General features: G+C 47.3%; 1 protein-coding gene across 1 annotated transcript in view; it reads right to left on the bottom strand.

The window, feature by feature from the left end:
- The window catches only part of LOC126202969 (UDP-glycosyltransferase UGT5-like), a 135,083-nt gene that overhangs the window by 67,546 nt on the left and 45,494 nt on the right, over window positions 1-22,043 (bottom strand). The window contains exons 2-3 of the mRNA XM_049937111.1: window positions 10,578-10,818; window positions 508-1,085 (exon numbers count right to left, since the gene is read on the bottom strand). Coding sequence (XP_049793068.1) covers window positions 508-1,085; window positions 10,578-10,818 — 819 coding nt within the window. The remainder of the gene's footprint in view (window positions 1-507; window positions 1,086-10,577; window positions 10,819-22,043) is intronic.

Genomic DNA, 22,043 nt, shown 5'->3' on the forward strand with positions numbered 1-22,043 from the left:
ATCGTCGCCGCTGTAGGCTGACAGCCGTTTTCGGTCGTGCCTGTATGTCTCCAGTCCAGCCTACCTTCAAACACAGTTGTTGGACATGGCCACCCTGTGATTATGGACCTCTGTTTAGGCCGGCCTAAACAGAGTCGTTTACCAGTCGTTGACGTTTGTTATTGTCTGTTCTCCATAAATTGTAATTATTTTCACTCCCATAGCAGGATTAGCTTAGTGCCTTGTTATTGGGCATTTATTGTTCTTGTTCTGTTCTTAGTTTTTTAGGAGACCAGACAGCGAGCGAGGTCATCGGTCTCATCGGATTAGGGAAGGATGGGGAAGGAAATCGGCCGTGCCCTTTCGAAGGAACCATCCCAGAATTTGTCTGGAGCGATTTAGGGAAGTCACGGAAAACCAATATCAGGATGGCCGGGCGTTTATTGAGTTCAACAAATTCGGCCTCTAGCGCTGTAACAAAAGCAGAGAAAATCGTTGACTGTAGTTGAGTTGTGGAAGGAGAATTACCTGTGGTAGTTTCTTGGGAGGCTTCAGCTGCATTCCTCCGTAAGTGACGACTCCGGGGACCATCGGCCTCGGCACGTTGAAGGCGACGTGCGAGTTGAGCAGCACGAGCGCCGTGGTCTGCTCCAGCTGGGCGATGCTGGGAGCGTCCGGCACGTGGCGGCGCACGATGGCGTCCACCCTGGGCAGGTAGACGTAGCGCCGGTACAGCTTGGTCAGCAGGCTGAAGGCGGCGTTGCCAGCGCGGTCCAGCAGCGAGTCCAGCCGGCCGTAGTCCAGGAAGATGTTGGGCAGGTAGGCCAGCGGTGTCGGGTTGCCCACCATGTCGTCCATCCAGGGCGCGCCCTCGAAGGGGCACAGCCCCACGATGGGCACCTGGAACTTGTGGGCCAGCACCAGGAAGCAGTCGTTGAAGAACAGCTCGTTGATCAGCAGGTCGAAGCGCTCGGTCTTCGACTTGAGCAGCCGCTGTACTGCCTCCTCCTCCATCAGCCGCTCGCAGGCGCGTTCTCCGTAGCGGAACAGTCTGCTCATTATGTCGATTTTGTCCTTGCCGTAGTCAAAGATGTCCACCCCGACACCTAAAGCGAACAATGCAGTAAGTCTCAAAATTTCAACTCTACAAATGGGTATATATTAGCTCAAACGGAATAAAGACAACAACAACTCACAGAAACTGTAACGCACAGAAATAAATGGGACAAATATAATAGAACAGTGAAACTTACAACAAAAGTAAAAAAAGAAAACTCGTCCGATTAGCTGAGCGCCTTCCAGAACACAGGGAAGCGCGCTCGTCCAAAATCGAATCAGCCCACTGGGTTAACGATGGGGGCTGGTGTGCCTACCAGCCAGAATACACATGCATGTCCAAAGGAACATAGCGTAGTAGGGGTGTTCAGGAAGTCTCTCCGCAGTGCCGTATGAATGTTGGCCGTGCATGCCGTATGATTGCCTGCCTGGGTTACTTCCCTTCAAGTGGACTCTCCCAACATTCTTCTGTTTCGTTTATCTCAGCCAGCGTCGGTAGTATGGTTGGTGTGTTCGTTACGTGTTGACGTGAACGTTTAAGTTTAGTTCCTTTGTTCGTTTCTTTCGTTTTTGTCACTGTTAAAATGCTAACCATTGAAGAACGTGTATTTTTAGTCGAACAAGTGTTCAAAGCTGGCTGTAAATACATAGTTTCAGTTAGTCAAACATTTAATCCAGTTTTCCCGGAGACAACACTCCCACATCGCGATATTGAGCGAGATTTGATTAATAAATTTCTAAGTACTGGTTCAGTGACAGATGCACCAAGGAGTGGTCGTTCTAGCGTTTTGTCTGAGGATAAACTACTCGATTTTTCCAATAAAATGTCCTCGAGTCCGAACAAGTGAGTAAGAAAACTCGCCCAGGAAATCCGTGTTAGTGTCGGAACGGCCCACACAGCTGTAAGGGAAAGAAATTAGAACTTTTCCCATACAAAGTGACAGTCGTGCAAGAACTGAAAAATACTGATCATGGCAAGAGACTGCATTATTGTCAATGGTTCAAAAATTTCGATAAACAAAATGGAAGTGATATTCTTAATGAAACGTTTTTCACTGATGAGGCGTGGTTCATTTATCCGGGTACATGAACTCACAAAATTCTCCTATGTGGAGTACTGCAAATCCATTGTGTATTCATGAGGAACCACTTCGTTCTGTGAAAATAGGAGTTTGGATTGCAATTTCTAGACGTCGGATTGTGGGTCCCATATTTTTCAATGAAACAAACGCACAACGGTACTGCAGTGATATTCTGTACCCATTCATAGCAGAACTTGTGTTAAGTGAAATACTGAACGGTTATTTTCAACAAGATGGTGCAACCGCGCATACAGCTCGGGTTTCAATGACACTGGTTGCTGATGTTTTTGGTGATCGCGTAATTTCACAGGGACTTTGGCCTCCACGATCGCCTGACTTAACACCACCTGACTTTTTCTTCTGGGGTGCAGCGAAAGCAACTGTCTATAAAAACCGTGCAAAATCCATTGATGAATTGAAAACTGCAATATCCACTTTCACTGCTTCTGTTACAGAAGAAATGTTACAGCTTGTGTTTATAAACATGATTAGATGAATTGAATTGTGTATTCAACAACAGGGCGGACACTATCAAAATTTAATGCGAAAATTTGTAAGTAAAAATTAATATTCAATAAATTAATAACTTGTATTTCACTGAGTTTCATTTCGGTATATTCACTGCGGCATACGGCACGTGCGGCTATCATACGGCACTGCGGAGAGACTTTTTGAACACCCCGTACTTATCGAGAATATACATAATGGATGTGCGAGAGCAGGTTGTGGACACACGGAAGTTTAAGTCTGTCCGTGAGCTGTGCTCGGATAGCCTAATGGTAAGGTGACCGCTCGCGACAAGCGGCAAATCTAGATAGGAATACCGGTCGGGCACAAATTTTCATTGTGCTCATTCCATTATACTCTAACAGCCGATGGTTGCCCATATTCGCAGCTGCAAATAAATTTCATGTACATGATTTCTAAAGACGGCTTCGAACCCTTGAGATATGAATTTAACAGCAAATTACAGCACGTTTAGTGGACGACGTTGACTTATGTTGCAAAATGGGAACAAGAAGTAAAAATTGTAGATATTGTAGATATTTTGTCTAGAAAAAAGGTAGTTTTTTTATTGGTTTTCGGGACGCACCCATACAGCCATCTCAACTGTGGAATGTCATTTATGACGATACGAACAAAACGACTGAGAAAAGCCAGTACTATAGCGGAGAAAGTATCTGACCCCCTCCTTCCCCTCCCCCCCCCCCCTCCTCAACTTCCCCGCGAGTGTCCCTGTGCTGGTTCCTCACATGGATATGGTACTAGGTTGGTTTTTTTTATTTCATTTATTATTTTTATGTTTTTTCCTTATTTGGTTATTGATAGATATAAATTCCACAATTCTGGGATTCAAAAGAAAACAAATTTTTCTTTACAAAGGCTCCAGAAAAATAAGAAGAAAGCTATCCATTTCCTTGACGATTTTCAAATAAAGCACGAAAACATGGGAGCCTCTGCCACTTCCAGTGCGCGTTCACCATATATTGGCGAAAAACACGGGGATTAGTATCGTTATCACACGCAACTACATAGCGGGCATAGTGTCCGAGAAGCCATACGATCGAAGTAGTCTTCGTCCGAGGGAAAACGGAGAAGTCTGGACTCTGAAGAAGTTCAACCGAGAAGGCAGCTTCAGTTGGTTTGGTAAGGAAGGTCAGTAGTCGGCGGATCCAGTGCCAGCGCCCGCATCTCGTGGTCGTGCGGTAGCGTTCTCGCTTCCCACGCCCGGGTTCCCAGGTTCGATTCCCGGCGGGGTCAGGGATTTTCTCTGCCTCGTGATGGCTGGGTGTTGTGTGCTGTCCTTAGGTTAGTTAGGTTTAAGTAGTTCTAAGTTCTAGGGGACTTATGACCACAGCAGTTGAGTCCCATAGTGCTCAGAGCCATTTGAACCATTTGAATCCAGTGCCAGCGTTACCGTCCACAAGAGAGAAGCCTTTGGCGTAACGTATCAGGTTTATGATATGCGTCGCATAGACCAGTCGGACTGAGACTAATGCAATGGAGGCGTTCGTTAGATGAGATCAGATTTTGAGTGACTGTATACCACGGTAAAGTGACTTTCATTGGGAGAATAGGAAGACACGTGAAACCACACTGTTTTCCGTGATATTAATGGCGCGGCCATTTCAACTGGGGAGAGGGATTGCTGTACTCCTCGAAAAAGTAAAGATCTAGTTGTAAGGCGTGTTAATGATAAAATGTCGACTCCCAGAAATCTTATAAAATTCACGAATGTGTCACAATTTGGATTTGATCCGGTCAACATCGGCAGGGAGAGGCAGACTGGCCGGTCGAAGACACGAAAATCAGTGAGATCTAATAGAATGAGTACATGGTGAAACGTTACACGGTGTAAACAGCGTTGAAGCCTTCTCTCAGATATTGGGACGGGACCTCGCAAACACTTCATATCGAAATCTAAAAATATTTTTCCAAAGGAAACGACGACAGTTCCATCAATTTTCGCGCCATCATCGGGGGAGCGGGAATATTTGTGCAACACAGTACACTTTGCTGAAAATGTAGGAATCTCCGCATTTCGTGAAGAAGACTAAGGGAATGGCTATCTTATTTCCGAATTGTCCCTTGAATTCGATTCGTCACCTACCACCAATTGATTGCAGCCCAAAGATCTGTGGCCCGTAGGCCATGAAAATAAAACGTGATGAAAACCCCGCAATGGTAACTGTATAGGTTTTCGTTCATTAATGCGGACCCAGAGAGAACAAAATGAATCTAGTATGTCCTTGACCAAGGATATGTCGTCGATACGACGTAGAATTACATCATCCACATACGTTCGTACCGAGAAGGTTTCTCCTAATATCTTCCAACCGCATAATTCATTGCCAATACGGCGAAGCAGAGGTTCTAGGGACAAGACAAAAGCGATGTGGAGAGGGGACTCCCTGTGGTAAACCCCGTCGGATGGTGATCTGGAGAGTAAATTGTCCACTCGCTATGACAAATGCTTGAATACCATTAAAAAGATTGGAAAATACCTGAGCCTCTTACGATGTTCATAAATGGATTTTAAGACCGTAATACGACGCGGGCAATTTGTGCGAAGTCGTCCACTTTCATTACATACAAAACAGCTTCCTTTTCGTCCTGCGTAAATTATATGTATCTGATATCCACACAACTGTAACTGGGAGTGGATATTCCGGTTGACCATTATGTCCATGGATCGAGATCCATTATAAAAGCACTCCGTCTTCAGGCCACGAGTGGCCTACCGAGACCATCCGACCGCCGTGTCATCCTCAGAGGAGGATGCGGATAGGAGGGGCGTGGGGGCACCTCACCACTCTCCCGGTCGTTATGATGGTATTCTTGACCGAATCCGCTACTAGTAGGTCGAGTAGCTCCTCAATTGGCATCACGAGGCTGAGTGCACCCCAAAATGCAATATAGACTTGTAAATCGTGCTGAACGGATCAGCATTCCCACCGAATATTCCCTATGTCCGCAAACGAAAGCAGAACGATCTTGAGGAAGCTGTCATCACCTTTGGCGGAACTTAAACACCGTAACATTCGTATATTTCACCGCCGTGTTCGATAGAAGAACCATGTTGTTAGAGCCACTGCAGTGAGTGAAAGGGACTTGTCCTCGAAAGGAGCCTGTCAATCTGGTGCAGGTACAGATACTAGACATAAAACACTTCAGAATCGAAGTAAGCTGCTTGAACCTGTTCTGTAGTCACCATGATCGTATTCACAAGCCAGTCATGAATTTCTGATGAACTTGGCTGTTCTTGCCGCGTGGACTTGTCAAAAATTAACCTGACGGTACTGGGACGTGAGATGTTCCTGGGAGCCATGGACAACATTGTGGTATAACACAATGCTATGTCAAAGTTGAGTCACAAACACGAGATGCTGAGAGACAATGATGTGACGCCCACAACGACTCACACGATACTGAGGACAAACAAGGAAGCTCTCGTAGTTCTACGATAGAGGCGGGAACAGGTAGAATCTACTCGCCCGACACGCAAAGCTGGAACGACACTACCGAGGCGGACAAAAAGTTGGACGACAGAAAATTCTTTGATCAGTAGTAGAATGTTACGAAATTCACGCAAAAAAAGGAGACCCAGATTTTTTATCTTAAATCACAATATAACGTAGACTTCTCTTCAGAATTTTTGAAACTGGCAGTCTACTGTTTTGCAGTTCAGGCCGTATGGCCAACGTGGATGGGGTGTTCTCTTTCCTAAACTCGCAGTCGACAAAGGAATCCAATAAATTGCAAACCGACACAGTCATAAAGATGATGATTTGTGTAATTTAAAATTTTCCTGTAAAGAGTTCCACAAAGCGAATAGCAAGAAAAATAACGTTCTGGATCAAATGGGTCCAAATGAGAAATATTAACACTTAACCAAAGATTATTATTGCTATTACTTTTTGAGGTTAGGAAGAATGATCAGCGTTACTGAATATCTTATCGTATACTGTCCCAGAAAACAAGATAATCATTTAGTTTTTTTAATGAACTTTTATTTTATTTTGATGTAAGTTTATCTTACGGATAAGACTGAGCAATTAGGAGACTGAGCACTTAGTTGGTATCATAATCCAAACAACACTATTTACTGATTTGGTTCCTTTTGAAGGTTGAGCACACAAAAAATACCGACAGTTACTGATTATTAATAAACGACTGAAAATATCCGAATGACTACTTACGTTAGAAATACAGTACCGTTTGAGGAAATTGCAACACCAAGAAGGAAACGCATGAATTCAATTTATTTAACACTACAGGTTAGCTGCATGACAAGTAACGAATGATTACCTTTTCAAATCTGTACATGTCCTTTGAGCACTATTTAGTATGTCGTGTGGCCACCATATGCTGCAATTAGAGCTGCTATACGCCGTTGCATTGAATGTATAAGGTTTGAATACGTTCCTGAGGGATTTACCTCCACGCAGTATGTATCCGAGTCCACAAATCAGTGACACCAGTTACTGGAGGACCCTGACGCACCAAGTGCCAATCAATCATATCCCAGACGAGTTCGATGGGCGACATGTTTGGCGAGCCTGCAGGCCAGGGAAGCAATGGTACCCGTCGCTCTTCAAAGAAGGCCTCTACATTCCTCGCAATATGTGGCCGGGCATTGTCCTGTTGAAATGTGGCCTGTGGAGATGCCTGAAGCAGGGGGAGTACCTCAGGCTCCACAACCTCCGCTAGGTACCGGGTAGTGTTCAAAGTGCCCGCAATATGTACGACGCGAGATCGGTTGTTGTAACCAATGGCGCCCCGGACCATCACACCTGGTTGTTTGTCCGCTATGCCGCTCCACAATGCAGCCCTCCAAGTTGCGCTCACCACAGTATCGCCGGACACGTATGCGGCCATCACTGTAGGACACGTTGAAGCGGGACTCAACCGAAAAGATTACATGTTGCCACTCAGCACCACAGTGACGGTGTTCACGTTCCATTTGCACTCGGAGGAGCTTGTGGTTTCTGGACAATGGAAGCCGACGTAATGGCATGCGTGCAACCAGTCCAACCTGCAGCAGACGCCGACGAACCGTCGATACCAAGTTCACACCTGTTGCAGTGCTCCAGCGACGAGCCAACACTGTGGATGACGCTGTACGGTCCGTGATGTCCATACGGACAAGATGACTCCAGTGCTGTAGTCATGTGTGACCAGTTCCGACTCGTCGCTGCGTACGACCTTCCTCTATCCACTGCTTCCACACACACATCACTGTCGAAGCAGCTTGTCCCGTGCGAGCCGAAATGTCACGGTATGACAACACCGTTTCCCGGAGACCGATCACTCTGCCCCGTTAGAACTCTCTCACATGCCGACATGGCTCCCTTCGAAGTGGACGAGGCATACTGGCACTCACTGTACTGTTTCCACCTTCTGTGACAGCTCTGCGCCGACTACACTGGGCGCAACATCGACCCTGTCTGACCGACACGAGGGCTCTGCTCGGCCTTCGTGTACCCCATGTCGCTGCAAAACTTATCACGTATTGCTTGCACACCCATCACCACTTCCACCAAGTGCGGTGCTATTCGGGTGATTCCTTCTCTGTGTTGCACTTTTCACAAACGGCAGTGTAGGTAGTCGGGCTTTTAATGCAAAATGTCAGGCTAAATAAAACGCCCAACCCGGTTTCTCAGTTTTTAGTCCTGGCAAATCTAATTCTGTATTACTTATTACTATTACCCCTAAACGTACGATGTGACTTGCTTAAGATGTTCACAACTTTTCTTGTAATCGGCCAATTATTTCTGGGTTATTTCTCTGGGCAATAGGAACTGTCTTTCATTCATCCATATTTAAAGAAAGCTGCCATTCTAGAATGAAATTTTCATTCTACAGCGGAATGTGCGCTGATATGAAACTTCCTGGCAGATTAAAACTGTGTGCCGGACCGAGACTCGAACTCGGGACCTTTACCTTTCGCGGGCAAGTGCTCTACTAAGTGAGCTACCCAAGCACGACTCTTCGCGTTATCATTTATGGAAGAGTCAAAATACTTGTTACCAATGAGAAATTAACTTGAAGATATTGTTGGACAAATGTCGCAGCTGCTGACCGACTTGGGGAATAGAGCAGAGTGGTTCGCCAGTCCTTGTAATGGCCATTAGGATGGATGGAAGTTCAGATCAACATATAGTTCAGTTCTGATTGCAGTCAGACCGTGGCTGCAAGTAAGTTACATTGTTACATTTCTGATGTAGCAACACACACAGGTTTTGCTGCAGTGCTTGTAGTTATCAAACTTTCCCGGAAATGCAGTGAACATATAGTTGTCGCCATGTCCTAAGATAGCTGTAGTGAGATAATAAAAGCATTTCCATTGCATTTGAGTCGGGTCACGGACCTATTCAATCATTAGGATGGCGGTAACAGCCCTCCCCCCCTTCCCGAACAGGAAGAAGAAGCATTGACTTACCATGTACACTCCTGGAAATGGAAAAAAGAACACATTGACACCGGTGTGTCAGACCCACCATACTTGCTCCGGACACTGCGAGAGGGCTGTACAAGCAATGATCACACGCACGGCACAGCGGACACACCAGGAACCGCGGTGTTGGCCGTCGAATGGCGCTAGCTGCGTAGCATTTGTGCACCGCCGCCGTCAGTGTCAGCCAGTTTGCCGTGGCATACGGAGCTCCATCGCAGTCTTTAACACTGGTAGCATGCCGCGACAGCGTGGACGTGAACCGTATGTGCAGTTGACGGACTTTGAGCGAGGGCGTATAGTGGGCATGCGGGAGGCCGGGTGGACGTACCGCCGAATTGCTCAACACGTGGGGCGTGAGGTCTCCACAGTACATCGATGTTGTCGCCAGTGGTCGGCGGAAGGTGCACGTGCCCGTCGACCTGGGACCGGACCGCAGCGACGCACGGATGCACGCCAAGACCGTAGGATCCTACGCAGTGCCGTAGGGGACCGCACCGCCACTTCCCAGCAAATTAGGGACACTGTTGCTCCTGGGGTATCGGCGACGACCATTCGCAACCGTCTCCATGAAGCTGGGCTACGGTCCCGCACACCGTTAGGCCGTCTTCCGCTCACGCCCCAACATCGTGCAGCCCGCCTCCAGTGGTGTCGCGACAGGCGTGAATGGAGGGACGAATGGAGACGTGTCGTCTTCAGCGATGAGAGTCGCTTCTGCCTTGGTGCCAATGATGGTCGTATGCGTGTTTGGCGCCGTGCAGGTGAGCGCTACAATCAGGACTGCATACGACCGAGGCACACAGGGCCAACACCCGGCATCATGGTGTGGGGAGCGATCTCCTACACTGGCCGTACACCACCGATGATCGTCGAGGGGACACTGAATAGTGCACGGTACATCCAAACCGTCATCGAACCCATCGTTCTACCATTCCTAGACCGGCAAGGGAATTTGCTGTTCCAACAGGACAATGCACGTCCGCATGTATCCCGTGCCACCCAACGTGCTCTAGAAGGTGTAAGTCAACTACCCTGGCCAGCAAGATCTCCGGATCTGTCCCCCATTGAGCATGTTTGGGACTGGATGAAGCGTCGTCTCACGCGGTCTGCACGTCCGGCACGAACGCTGGTCCGACTGAGGCGCCAGGTGGAAATGGCATGGCAAGCCGTTCCACAGGACTACATCCAGCATCTCTACGATCGTCTCCATGGGAGAATAGCAGCCTGCATTGCTGCGAAAGGTGGATATACACTGTACTAGTGCCGACATTGTGCATGCTCTGTTGCCTGTGTCTATGTGCCTGTGGTTCTGTCAGTGTGATCATGTGATGTATCTGACCCCAGGAATGTGTCAATAAAGTTTCCCCTTCCTGGGACAATGAATTCACGGTGTTCTTATTTCAATTTCCAGGAGTGTAGAAGATACACCGAAATGGATCGTTAGGTGATAAAAACTACTGCTTCATGTGACAATAAGAAGTAGTAAATGGAATCCCACCACTTACTGGGCATGATGTCTTGGTTGGCCGCGACAGGCACCATGGTCCAGTTGCGGTGGGGCTCCTTCTCGGCGAGCGGCGTGATGATGGTGACGTGGTGGCCCCTGTCCGCCAGCTCCCACATGAGCGCCCGGAAGATGTGCCAGTGGCTCCACGCCGGGATCGGAACGACGTGGAGGATGCGCGCCCCGTGTGCCGCAGACAGCAACGAGGCCACCAGCAGCAGCTGCCGCAACAGCGGGGCCATCTGCAGCAGAAGGGACGGTCAGATTTGTTTCTCTCTCTTACTGCATTCTCCGAGTAGGACACGCTATCAGTATCCAGTTCACAGCTCGTCAGTGATAACATCAAGAAACTGACTTTCTTTTTATATTTTCATTCACTAATGTCTTGCAGCCTCGTAATATAGGGATTTCTTCACCGAGAAAGAATTTGTGTTGTGTACGTCTTCATACACAACGGTAAGGAGAGGTGCAACTCAACTATTTGCAGACCTTGGCTCTAGATAGTGATTCATCACAAAAATAGTATCAGCAGGAAAGAAAAGTTAACTCCAAGAAGAGCTGTGTCGGCAAATGTAATAGAAAGGAGAGTATTCCGAAATTGCTCGAGGATAAAGTAGATAAGTAGCATTTGCGACTAGTGTCTTAATAATCTTCGTTGATCCATTATGGATCATGGGACGACGGCTGGCATGAACTTCTTGATGCAATAATTTACCAACAGTCGTATGATTTGTAGAAGTTTATTTTATTTTATGAACTATGTGCTACCAGTTTCGGCATTACATTGATGCCATCTTCAGGCCCCACTCGTCATAGTCGTAAAATGGCCAGGCGACACGAAGAGCTGTTGCACGACGATTGATTCACGGATCCATTTATATGGCTCCTTCCGTGTATAGTGATTTTACGACTATAACGAGTTGGGCCTGAAGATGGCATCAATGTAATGCCGAAACTGGTAGCACATAGAAGTTCATAAAATAAAATAAACTTCTACAAATCATACGGCTGTTGGTAAATTATTGCATCAAGAAGTGTCTTAATAGTTTAAAATTCATAAACTTAAATTTTCGCTAAACTAGTGACTGGTGCTAGTGACGAAAAAATGTGCAAGATGTTCTAAAATTTTTTACATGTGAATCAACCATGATTAATGACGGGAATAGTCTGAAAGCTTGTGTCTTGGACATGTATATGCTGAAAAAGATTGTGTGACATGCGACAGACTCTTGATGGTTCAATAGCAATGCTACGAACTTCCTAGGAAATTAAAGAGGGTTTCAGCTCAGATTTTAACGAATTCAAAGCTTTACTGACAAACAAAAGATGAACAGAATCAAAACTAGCGCATGGATTAGTGTTCATTGTGTTCAGCAACCGAACTGACGAAAAATTCTAGCTATTTTTGGTTATGGGTAAAGTGAGTAGAGAGATCAAAAACCGTCTTTATGGTCGCTCAGTGATTGTATTAGAACTGAAAGGAAGATGATACAGATAAGCCTGAGACTGGATTCAGTCTCCGCTGAGGAAGCTGGTAGTACAGTTACTTGTTGCAGCCATCGCGATGCTCCGACATGACGTTTTGAAATAAGTGCTCGTAGAACATATCAACTAAAATCACTCAACAAAGAAAAGACGATAGGAGCTGCCGTTCCTATAAGAACTACGGTAAATCTTCGGCAATTCTAGCTGCAGTCTGTGGTATGTCGCTGGAGCAAAGAAGTGTCCCGAGGGAATGGCGACTGGATGAGTAAACTGGAGGGGTGGGCTGCAGAGTACTGCGGCAGCTGTCATCGCAGAAAAGCTGGACAGGAGTAGACATGATTACTGAACAAGGTAACGCATCAAATAGGACATTTAATTAACTTCTAATTCTCCAAGACTAATTACAAATACTGTTGCAGGAACTGGAGTCGCCGGCCGTTGTGGCCGAGCGGTTCTATGCGCTTCAGTCCGGAACTGCGCTGCTGCTACGGTCACAGGTTCGAATCGCGCCTCGGGCGTAGATCTGTGTCATGTCGTTAGGTTAGTTAGGTTTAAGTAGCTCTAAGTCTAGGGGACTCAGATGTAAAGTCCCATAGTGCTTAGAGCCATTTTCTTGAATTGGAGTCCAGATCAAAGTCCACAAGGAAGAGTCTCTCTGTACTAAAGCACGGACTAGAAAGACAGACATCTGACCAGGCGGCTTCTGCGTAGTATTATCTTGGGAAGGGTCTCTGACCGCGAGTGGACTGACCCATTGCCACCTACCATCCTACGAGGGGCGTTTGTGAAGTCCGAGAGATGGCACCGCCGGCGCGTATCGGGGTCATGTTTAGTTAGTAGCATCTTTGGAAAGTACGCACACCGAGTTTCAGCCATATTGGTCTATTTCTTTGTGTTTGGCATTCGTGAGAATCAAGGAAGTCGAGTGACTGTCAAAAAATGGGCGAAAAAGAATTTCGTGTGGTGATTAAACATTACTTTATGAAAGGCAAAACGCCTCAGGAGACTAAAGAGAAGCTTGATAAACATTACGGTGACTCTGCACTTTCGATTAGAACAGTTATAAGTGGTTTCAAAATTTTCGGAATGTCCATATGGGCGCAAGTGATGCTGAATGTTTTGGACGCCCTGTAGAGGTTACCACTCCAGAAATCATTGATAAAATCCATGATATGGTCGTGGATGACAGAAGAGGTAGGATGCATGAGATTGCTAGTGCTGTGGGCATCTCAAATGGGTATATAATCTTATGCATAAACAATTGGACATGAGAAAGCTATCCGCAAGATGGGTTCCACGATTGCTCACGCTTGACCAAAAACGGAATCGTGTGAAGTGTTGCAAGGATGGTTTGCAGCTGTTCAGGAAGAAGCCGCAGAACTTTAAGCGTCGTGTCGTCATTGTGAATGCAACTTGGATACATTACTATACTCCTGAGACCAAACAACAATCTAAACAATGGGTTGCCAAGGGAGAATCTGCACCGAAAAAGGCGAAGACCATTCCTTCGGCCGGAAAGGTTATGGCGACTGTCTTTTGGGATTCGCAAGAGAATCCTCAACGACTATCTGGAAAAGGGTAAAACTATTACGGATGAATATTATTCATCGTTATTGGATCGTTTGAAAACCGACTTGCAAGGAAAACTCCGGCGATTGGGCCGCAAAAAAGTCCTTTTGCATCACGACAATGCACCAGCACACACCTCAGCAGTTGTGGCCGCAAAATTAATGGAAATAGTGTTCCAACTCGTTTCACATCCCCCATATTCTCTTGACTTCCCTCACTCGGACTACTATTTGCTCCCCAATTTGAAGAAATGGCTGGCGGGACAAAGATTTTATTCAAACGAGGTGGTGATTGCAGCATCTAATAGCTATTTTGCAGACTTGGACAATTCCTATTATTCGGAAGGGATCAACAAATTAGAACAGCGTTGGACGAAGTGAATAAGTCTAAAAGGAGACTATGTCGAAAAATAAGGAAGGTTTACCCCAAACACGTAAGTAGTTTTTATTTTTGCACGAACTTTTCAAACGCCCCTCGCATATGGCGGCGGCAGAGGGCGCTCGTGGCATGGAGCCACTGGGGCGTGGCTCACCACTCTTGCACTCCCGAGTCCGACAGAACCTACAGTACTGCTGTCAGCGTCAGTCAGAAACGTGCATGATGCCCATAGGGTGGTATCGATACGTGATGCCGCAGTTCGTCACTCAGTTGTGTGCAACAAGTATAACAAGCACACCGCGCAAAAAATTCGTTACCGCCACGAATAATCATGCTGATATCGTCTAACGCCGACTCTGGACGTGATAATGACCTCAGCTCTGAAGGTCGAGAGAGCACGAGACTCATCAAGCGTGTCATAGCCAGCAGAAGCAGCTCATTAAAGACAAGACCACATACAGCTACAGGTCAGAAATGAGGTCTTTATATTCGCTTCAAACTGGCCAGCGGATCCTCTGACGCCATCTTTTATGTCGCTGTCTCCATACACTCGAAAATTCGACTCGTCCTGTCTCAGCTGCTGCGCATTTAACTGAAAACTCGTCGAGTGAGTCTTATCGAGTACAAGAAGACAGTATCAGTTTAGAAAGGACACCTAGTACACGAGTTTCCAAGTATAAACGTGGACACGCGGCTTTGTCACTATATACACAATTAAGGATTTACCAGTACACTGACAGATCGGATAGCAGTGAATATAGTCCAGCTTATACATATGTTTGTATATGAATATATGTGAGTATATGTACGTAATTATGTTTGTCCCATATATGTTCGAGGGTTGGAACTTAAAATAGTGGCAACTATTTATTCACAACCGAAAAAAAAAGTTACATGTTTGCACCTGTTACTGTCCTTCAAAGTAGTCACCAGCGTTGTGTAGAACCCGTTGCCAGTGATGTGGAAGGCGTGGTATACCGTTAGGAGAGCCTGTTCTGTTGATGGTGCGAATGGAGCGGTCTACTGCCTGTCGAATCTCTGGAACAGTTCTGAAGCGATTGCCACGAAGAGGTTCCTTCATCTTCGGAATCATATCAAAGTCACAAGGAATTAAGTACGGGGAGTATGGTGGATGGCACAGTACTTCCCAGTCCCATGGACCGAACAGAGCAGCCACAGCTTGCGCTATATGCGCCTGCACATTGTCGTGCAAAATGATGGGTGGGTTGGGCAGAAAGTGTCGCGGCATCTTTCGCAAAGCTCGTCGCAGATGATGTTCCAAAAACTAACAGTAATACTGTGCATTGACGGTCTGCCGTGGAGGCACGTAATGAATTAGGATAACACCATCACAGCCGTACACGAGAATCACTATAACTTTCACCATATTGGGGCTCTGACACACTTTCGACTTTCGCGGCGACCCATAATGACGCCACTCGTTTCATTGGCGTTTCCGTTTTGGCTCGTACGGTGTGGCCCATGTCTCATTCAGTGTTACGATACGGCATAAGAAAGCGTCTTCTTCGCGCTCATAGCGCTCCAAGTGCGTCTGAGCAGCATCGTAACGCATCCATTTCTGCATTTACGTCAAGTCATGCGAAACCCATCGTGATGCTATTTTTTACATGCCCAGGCGTTCCTTCAGGATGCGAAGCACAGTCGTATGCGCTAATCCGGTTTCGTGGGCGAGCTCAAGGATCGTATGTCGTCGATCACTGTCCACTAACATGGCAACAGCATGCACCTCTTTTTGAGACTCTCTAGGACGACCTGCCCAATGCAAGTCTGCCGACTTTCGTTGAAGGTTTTTACCCAATGTACCACTGTTTTGTGTGGCAATGCCGATTCCCCGCACGCCTCTTGCAGACCTTTATGACACTGTCGTGCTGTACGACCGCTGGAACATTCAATCTTTATCCAACTCCGTGTTTCGAAAACATAGTGACATCGTTACGTTAGAGCGCTCGCTCACAAGTGACTGTTACCCTCGACTGTGTGCACGCCGTTGACGTGGGACGGGAGAGTCAATTGGCTCGGAGGTATGGTAGGTGTGTTATAAGCGACAATAGTAGATTCCATTGCATAATGTCTCCACAGCAGTGTGCCATTATTTAAGTTCCAGCCTACGTATACACTGCTGGCCATTAAAATTGCTACACCACGAAGATGACCTGCTACAGACGCAAAATTTAACCGACAGGAAGAAGATGCTGCGATATGCAAATGATTACCCTTTCAGAGCATTCACACAAGGTTGGCGCCGGTGGCGACACCTACAACGTGCTGACATGAGGAAAGTTTCCAAGCGATTTCTCAAACACAAACAGCAGTTGACCGGCGTTGCCAAGTGAAACGTTGTTGTGATGCCTCGTGTAAGGAGGAGAAATGCGTACCATCACGTTTCCGACTTTGATAAAGGTCGGATTGTAGCCTATCGCGATTGCGGTTTATCGTATCACGACACTGCTGCTCGCGTTGGCGTGGAATCAGTGGGTTCAGGAGGGTAATACGGAATGCCGTGCTGGATCCCAACGACCTCGCATGACTAGCAGTCGAGATGACAGGCATCTTATCCGCATGGCTGTAACGGATCATGCAGCCACGTCTCGATCCCTTAGTCAACAGTTGGGGACGTTTGCAAGACAACAACCATCTGCAAAAGCAGTTGGACGACGTTTGCAGCGGCATGGACTATCAGCTCGGAGACCATGGCTGCGGTTACTCTTGACGCTACATCACGGACAAGAGCGCCTGCGATGGTGTACTCAACAACGGAGCTGGGTGCACGAATGGCAAAACGTCATTTCTTCGGATCAATCCAGGTTATGTTTACAGCATCTTGATGGTCGCATCCGTGTTTGGCGACATCGTGGTGAACGCACATTAGAAGCGTGTTTTTGTCATCGCCATACTGGCATATCACCCGGCGTGATGGTATGGAGTGCCACTGGTTACAAGTCTCGGTCACCTCTAGTTCGCATTGACGGCACTTTGAACCGTGGACGTTACATTTCAGATGTGTAACGACGCGTGGCTCTACCCTTCATTCAATCCCTGCGAAACCCTACATTTCAGCAGGATAATGCACGACATCATGTTGCAGGTCCTGTACGGGCCTTTCTGGACACAGAAAATGTTCGTCTGCTGCCCTGGCCAGCACGTTCTCCAGATCTCTCACGAATTGAAAACGTCTGGTCAATGGTGGCCGAGCAACTGGCTCGTCACAATACGCCAGTCACTACTCTTGATGAACTGTGGCATCGTGTTGAAACTGCATGGGCAGCTGTACCTGCATACGCCATCCAAGCTCTGTTTGTCTCAATGCCCAGGCGTATCAAGGGCGTTATTACGGCCAGAGGTGGTGGTTGTGGGTAGTGATTTCTCAGGATCTATTCACCCAAATTGCGTGAAAACGTAATCATATGTCAGTTCTTGTACACTCCTGGAAATGGAAAAAAGAACACATTGACACCGGTGTGTCAGACCCACCATACTTGCTCCGGACACTGCGAGAGGGCTGTACAAGCAATGATCACACGCACGGCACAGCGGACACACCAGGAACCGCGGTGTTGGCCGTCGAATGGCGCTAGCTGCGCAGCATTTGTGCACCGCCGCCGTCAGTGTCAGCCAGTTTGCCGTGGCATACGGAGCTCCATCGCAGTCTTTAACACTGGTAGCATGCCGCGACAGCGTGGACGTGAACCGTATGTGCAGTTGACGGACTTTGAGCGAGGGCGTATAGTGGGCATGCGGGAGGCCGGGTGGACGTACCGCCGAATTGCTCAACACGTGGGGCGTGAGGTCTCCACAGTACATCGATGTTGTCGCCAGTGGTCGGCGGAAGGTGCACGTGCCCGTCGACCTGGGACCGGACCGCAGCGACGCACGGATGCACGCCAAGACCGTAGGATCCTAAGCAGTGCCGTAGGGGACCGCACCGCCACTTCCCAGCAAATTAGGGACACTGTGGCTCCTGGGGTATCGGCGAGGACCATTCGCAACCGTCTCCATGAAGCTGGGCTACGGTCCCGCACACCGTTAGGCCGTCTTCCGCTCACGCCCCAACATCGTGCAGCCCGCCTCCAGTGGTGTCGCGACAGGCGTGAATGGAGGGACGAATGGAGACGTGTCGTCTTCAGCGATGAGAGTCGCTTCTGCCTTGGTGCCAATGATGGTCGTATGCGTGTTTGGCGCCGTGCAGGTGAGCGCCACAATCAGGACTGCATACGACCGAGGCACACAGGGCCAACACCCGGCATCATGGTGTGGGGAGCGATCTCCTACACAGGCCGTACACCACTGGTGATCGTCGAGGGGACACTGAATAGTGCACGGTACATCCAAACCGTCATCGAACCCATCGTTCTACCATTCCTAGACCGGCAAGGGAACTTGCTGTTCCAACAGGACAATGCACGTCCGCGTGTATCCCGTGCCACCCAACGTGCTCTAGAAGGTGTAAGTCAACTACTCTGGCCAGCAAGATCTCCGGATCTGTCCCCCATTGAGCATGTTTGGGACTGGATGAGGCGTCGTCTCACGCGGTCTGCACGTCCAGCACGAACGCTGGTCCAACTGAGGCGCCAGGTGGAAATGGCATGGCAAGCCGTTCCACAGGACTACATCCAGCATCTCTACGATCGTCTCCATGGGAGAATAGCAGCCTGCATTGCTGCGAAAGGTGGATATACACTGTACTAGTGCCGACATTGTGCATGCTCTGTTGCCTGTGTCTGTGTGCCTGTGGTTCTGTCAGTGTGATCATGTGATGTATCTGACCCCAGGAATGTGTCAATAAAGTTTCCCCTTCCTGGGACAATGAATTCACGGTGTTCTTATTTCAATTTCCAGGAGTGTATAATATATTTGTCCAATGAATATCCGTTTATCATCAACATTTCTTCTTGGTGTAGCAATTTTGATGGGCAGTAGTGTATATTTTAGTGCGTATATACATGCATATAGGAAAATATGTATGTGCATGTATACAGCGTGAATCACCTAGAACTTGCACTGCAAATATTGCGGAAATGGAAAGTGCTGTTGGTGTGCAGTTTTCACAGTATGGACTGGTAGTCAGAGGCTCGTATTTTTAGTCATTAAACAGATTGTAATAAAGCTTAGGAAGTCTACTTTTTTGCGCAGACATACATTTTTTAAATCAAACGTTGTCTATTGATGTTAATAAACAAAGAGAAGGGTAAATCAGAACGGCGGTGATGTTTGTTGCAAGATTCTAGTGCGAGTCGTTTACGAAATACTGTATTTTGAAAGTTCCTATAGTGACACTTTTACAATATCTGCGACAGAACACACTAAAGAACAACATAAATGCATACACTAGTTGTGTGGATTCTGACCAGTAACGAGTCAACTGAGGATGGAAGGGTGTGTTTAAAATGACGCTGGCAGTGGCAATACACGCTTTAGTCTGGTCTAGAATGGCTACTGCACACGTGCTTGCATTTCAGTGGAGATGTCTGAACAGGCTACAGTAATACATCATTGCATATCATTGAGTGTAGTTGGTGTGTCTTGTAAACAGTATCTTTCAGCTTTCCGCGCAAAAAAAAAAAAAAAAAAAAAAAGAGCCTACCGGCGTCAAATCTGGGGAATGGGCTTGCCAAGGTACAAGTCTCCTGAGTCCAATCCAATGTATGGAACCAATTCGTGAAGACATGCTGTAGTACTGCATGCACTGTAGGCTGGACAGCCATTATATTGGTACCACAGTTTCCTCCTAGCCTAAGAGGAAAGTCTTCTAGCATCTCTGGAAGATGGTCTCTTAGAAGGCTGCAATACTTGTGTGGATTTAATGTTCTGTGTATGAAACAAGGGCCTGCAGATTGATGGTTCACTATGCAACAACACACATTTACACTCCTTGGACTCTGACGTCCACCTGATGAAATCAATGGGCATTGAAACTTCCTGGCAGATTAAAACTGTGTGTCGGACCGAGACTCGAACTCGGGACCTTTGCCTTTCGCAGGCAAGTGTTCTACCAACTGAGCTACCCAAGAACTACTCACGCCCCGTCCTCACAGCTTTACATCTGCCAGTACCTTGTCTCCTACCTTCCAAACTTTACAGAACTAGCACTCCTGAAAGAAAGGATATTGTGGAGACATGGCTTAGCCACAGCCTGGGGGATGTTTCCAGAATGAGATTTTCACTCTGCAGCGGAGTGTGCGCTGATATGAAACTTCCTGGCTGATTAAAACTGATTAATCTGCCAGGAAGTTTCATATCAGCGCACACTCCGCTGCAGAGTGAAAATCTCATTCTGAAAACACCCCCCGGCTGTGGCTAAGCCATGTCTCCACAATATCCTTTCTTTCAGGAGTGCTAGTTCTGCAAGGTTCGCAGGAGAGCTTCTGTAGAGTTTGGAAGGTAGGAGACGAGGTACTGGCAGAAGTAAAGCTGTGAGGACGGGGCGTGAGTCGTGCTTGGGTAGCTCAGTTGGTAGAGCACTTGCCCGCGAAAGGCAAAGGTCCCGAGTTCGAGTCTCGGTCCGGCACACAGTTTTAATCTGCCAGGAAGTTCCATATCAGCGCACACTCCGCTGCAGAGTGAAAATCTCATTCTGGAAGCAATGGGCATTGTCAACAGACCAGTAATGCATGTTTCGGCGGTTTACCTGGCTTTGATTGGTAGAGATACAGGGGACACATGGAGTATCTTGTTTTAATACAGCTGCTGATGGAGAGAAATGTGATAAGGATGGAACTTAGGTCAATGGAGAATGCCTGACTCGTACCACTTCCTTGTGCGACTGTACTGGAGCTAATGTGTGGTTCAGCTCCAGCAGCAGCAAGAACATTAATTTCCCCCTCTTCTGTCGATATTTGTATCCTTGTGGCACGTTGTTACATGCTACACTACCACTGTCACGTAAGTGGTTGAAGATGCTGGTAAACGAGTGCCGAGATGGTTGCTGTCTATGGGGATGTCCTGCCACATACACCATTCAACGACGAACTGAATTCTTCCTACACTATCCATATTCCATTAGCACGTTGGCACTGTAAATCCCATAGTATACTCACGACCTGCTGTTTGGACTGTCATATGCTAACTGATTAACAAGTTGCAATGCACTCAAGGAACACATAGGCACAATGTAAGCAAACATAACATTGTACGAGCATATCGTATTTAGCAACTACGCACTCAATGGCACAACCAGGTGTTGACGTGGAAAATTTCCGAAATAAGGTCTCAAACGACTAGCACTAGAATCCTGCAACAAAAGCCACCGACATTTTAATTTAACTTACTTTTAGCTTGTTAAGGTCAATAGGCCTTTTTTTTGCTTAAAAAAGTATGTTTTCACAAAAAATAGACTTTGTAAGTATTATCACAATTTCTTTATTGGCTAACGGTACGAGACTGTGACTTCCAATCCATTCTATGGAAACCAGAAGTCAGTAGCACTTTACATTTCCACAATGTTTGTGACGAAGTTCCATGTGAGTTACCCTGTATGAGAAAGCGTGTGTGCGCGCGTGTGCCCGCGCTTTTGCGTGCGCGTGTGCGCGTGCGTGTGCGCGTGTGCGTGCGCGTCCGCGCGCGTGCGCGTGCGCGCGCGTGTGTGCGTGTGCGTGTGAGTGCGCGCGCGCGCGCGTTTGTGCGTGTGCGTGTGCGTGCGCGCGCGCGCGTGTGCGTGTGCGGGCGTGTGTGCGTGTGCGTCCATAAAAAAATTTTGCAGGCTCTTGTAAATTTTTTGTTAGTATTCGAGGAACTTTCTATGTATTACATCTGAAATGTGCATTACAGCACCAAACTCTTTCCAGACACCAATCTTCCTCCTACAGAACAAATTTACAATTGGATATGCTTACGTTGCGTGATTTAATTTCCCTCTTACACCATCCACAGTCTCACAAAACATAGCTTCATTAGAGGCCTGTCAGTACTAGACTATAACCGAAAGATCGTACAATCAACTCTCGCCCAACGAGTACATCACTGTTCTACTCATTCACACTTCACTAAGAGAGAACGGGTCGTCGTCTTGGAAGAGACC

The sequence above is a fragment of the Schistocerca nitens genome, chromosome 9 (genome assembly GCF_023898315.1).
Source record: "Schistocerca nitens isolate TAMUIC-IGC-003100 chromosome 9, iqSchNite1.1, whole genome shotgun sequence".
Lineage (NCBI taxonomy): Eukaryota > Metazoa > Arthropoda > Insecta > Orthoptera > Acrididae > Schistocerca > Schistocerca nitens.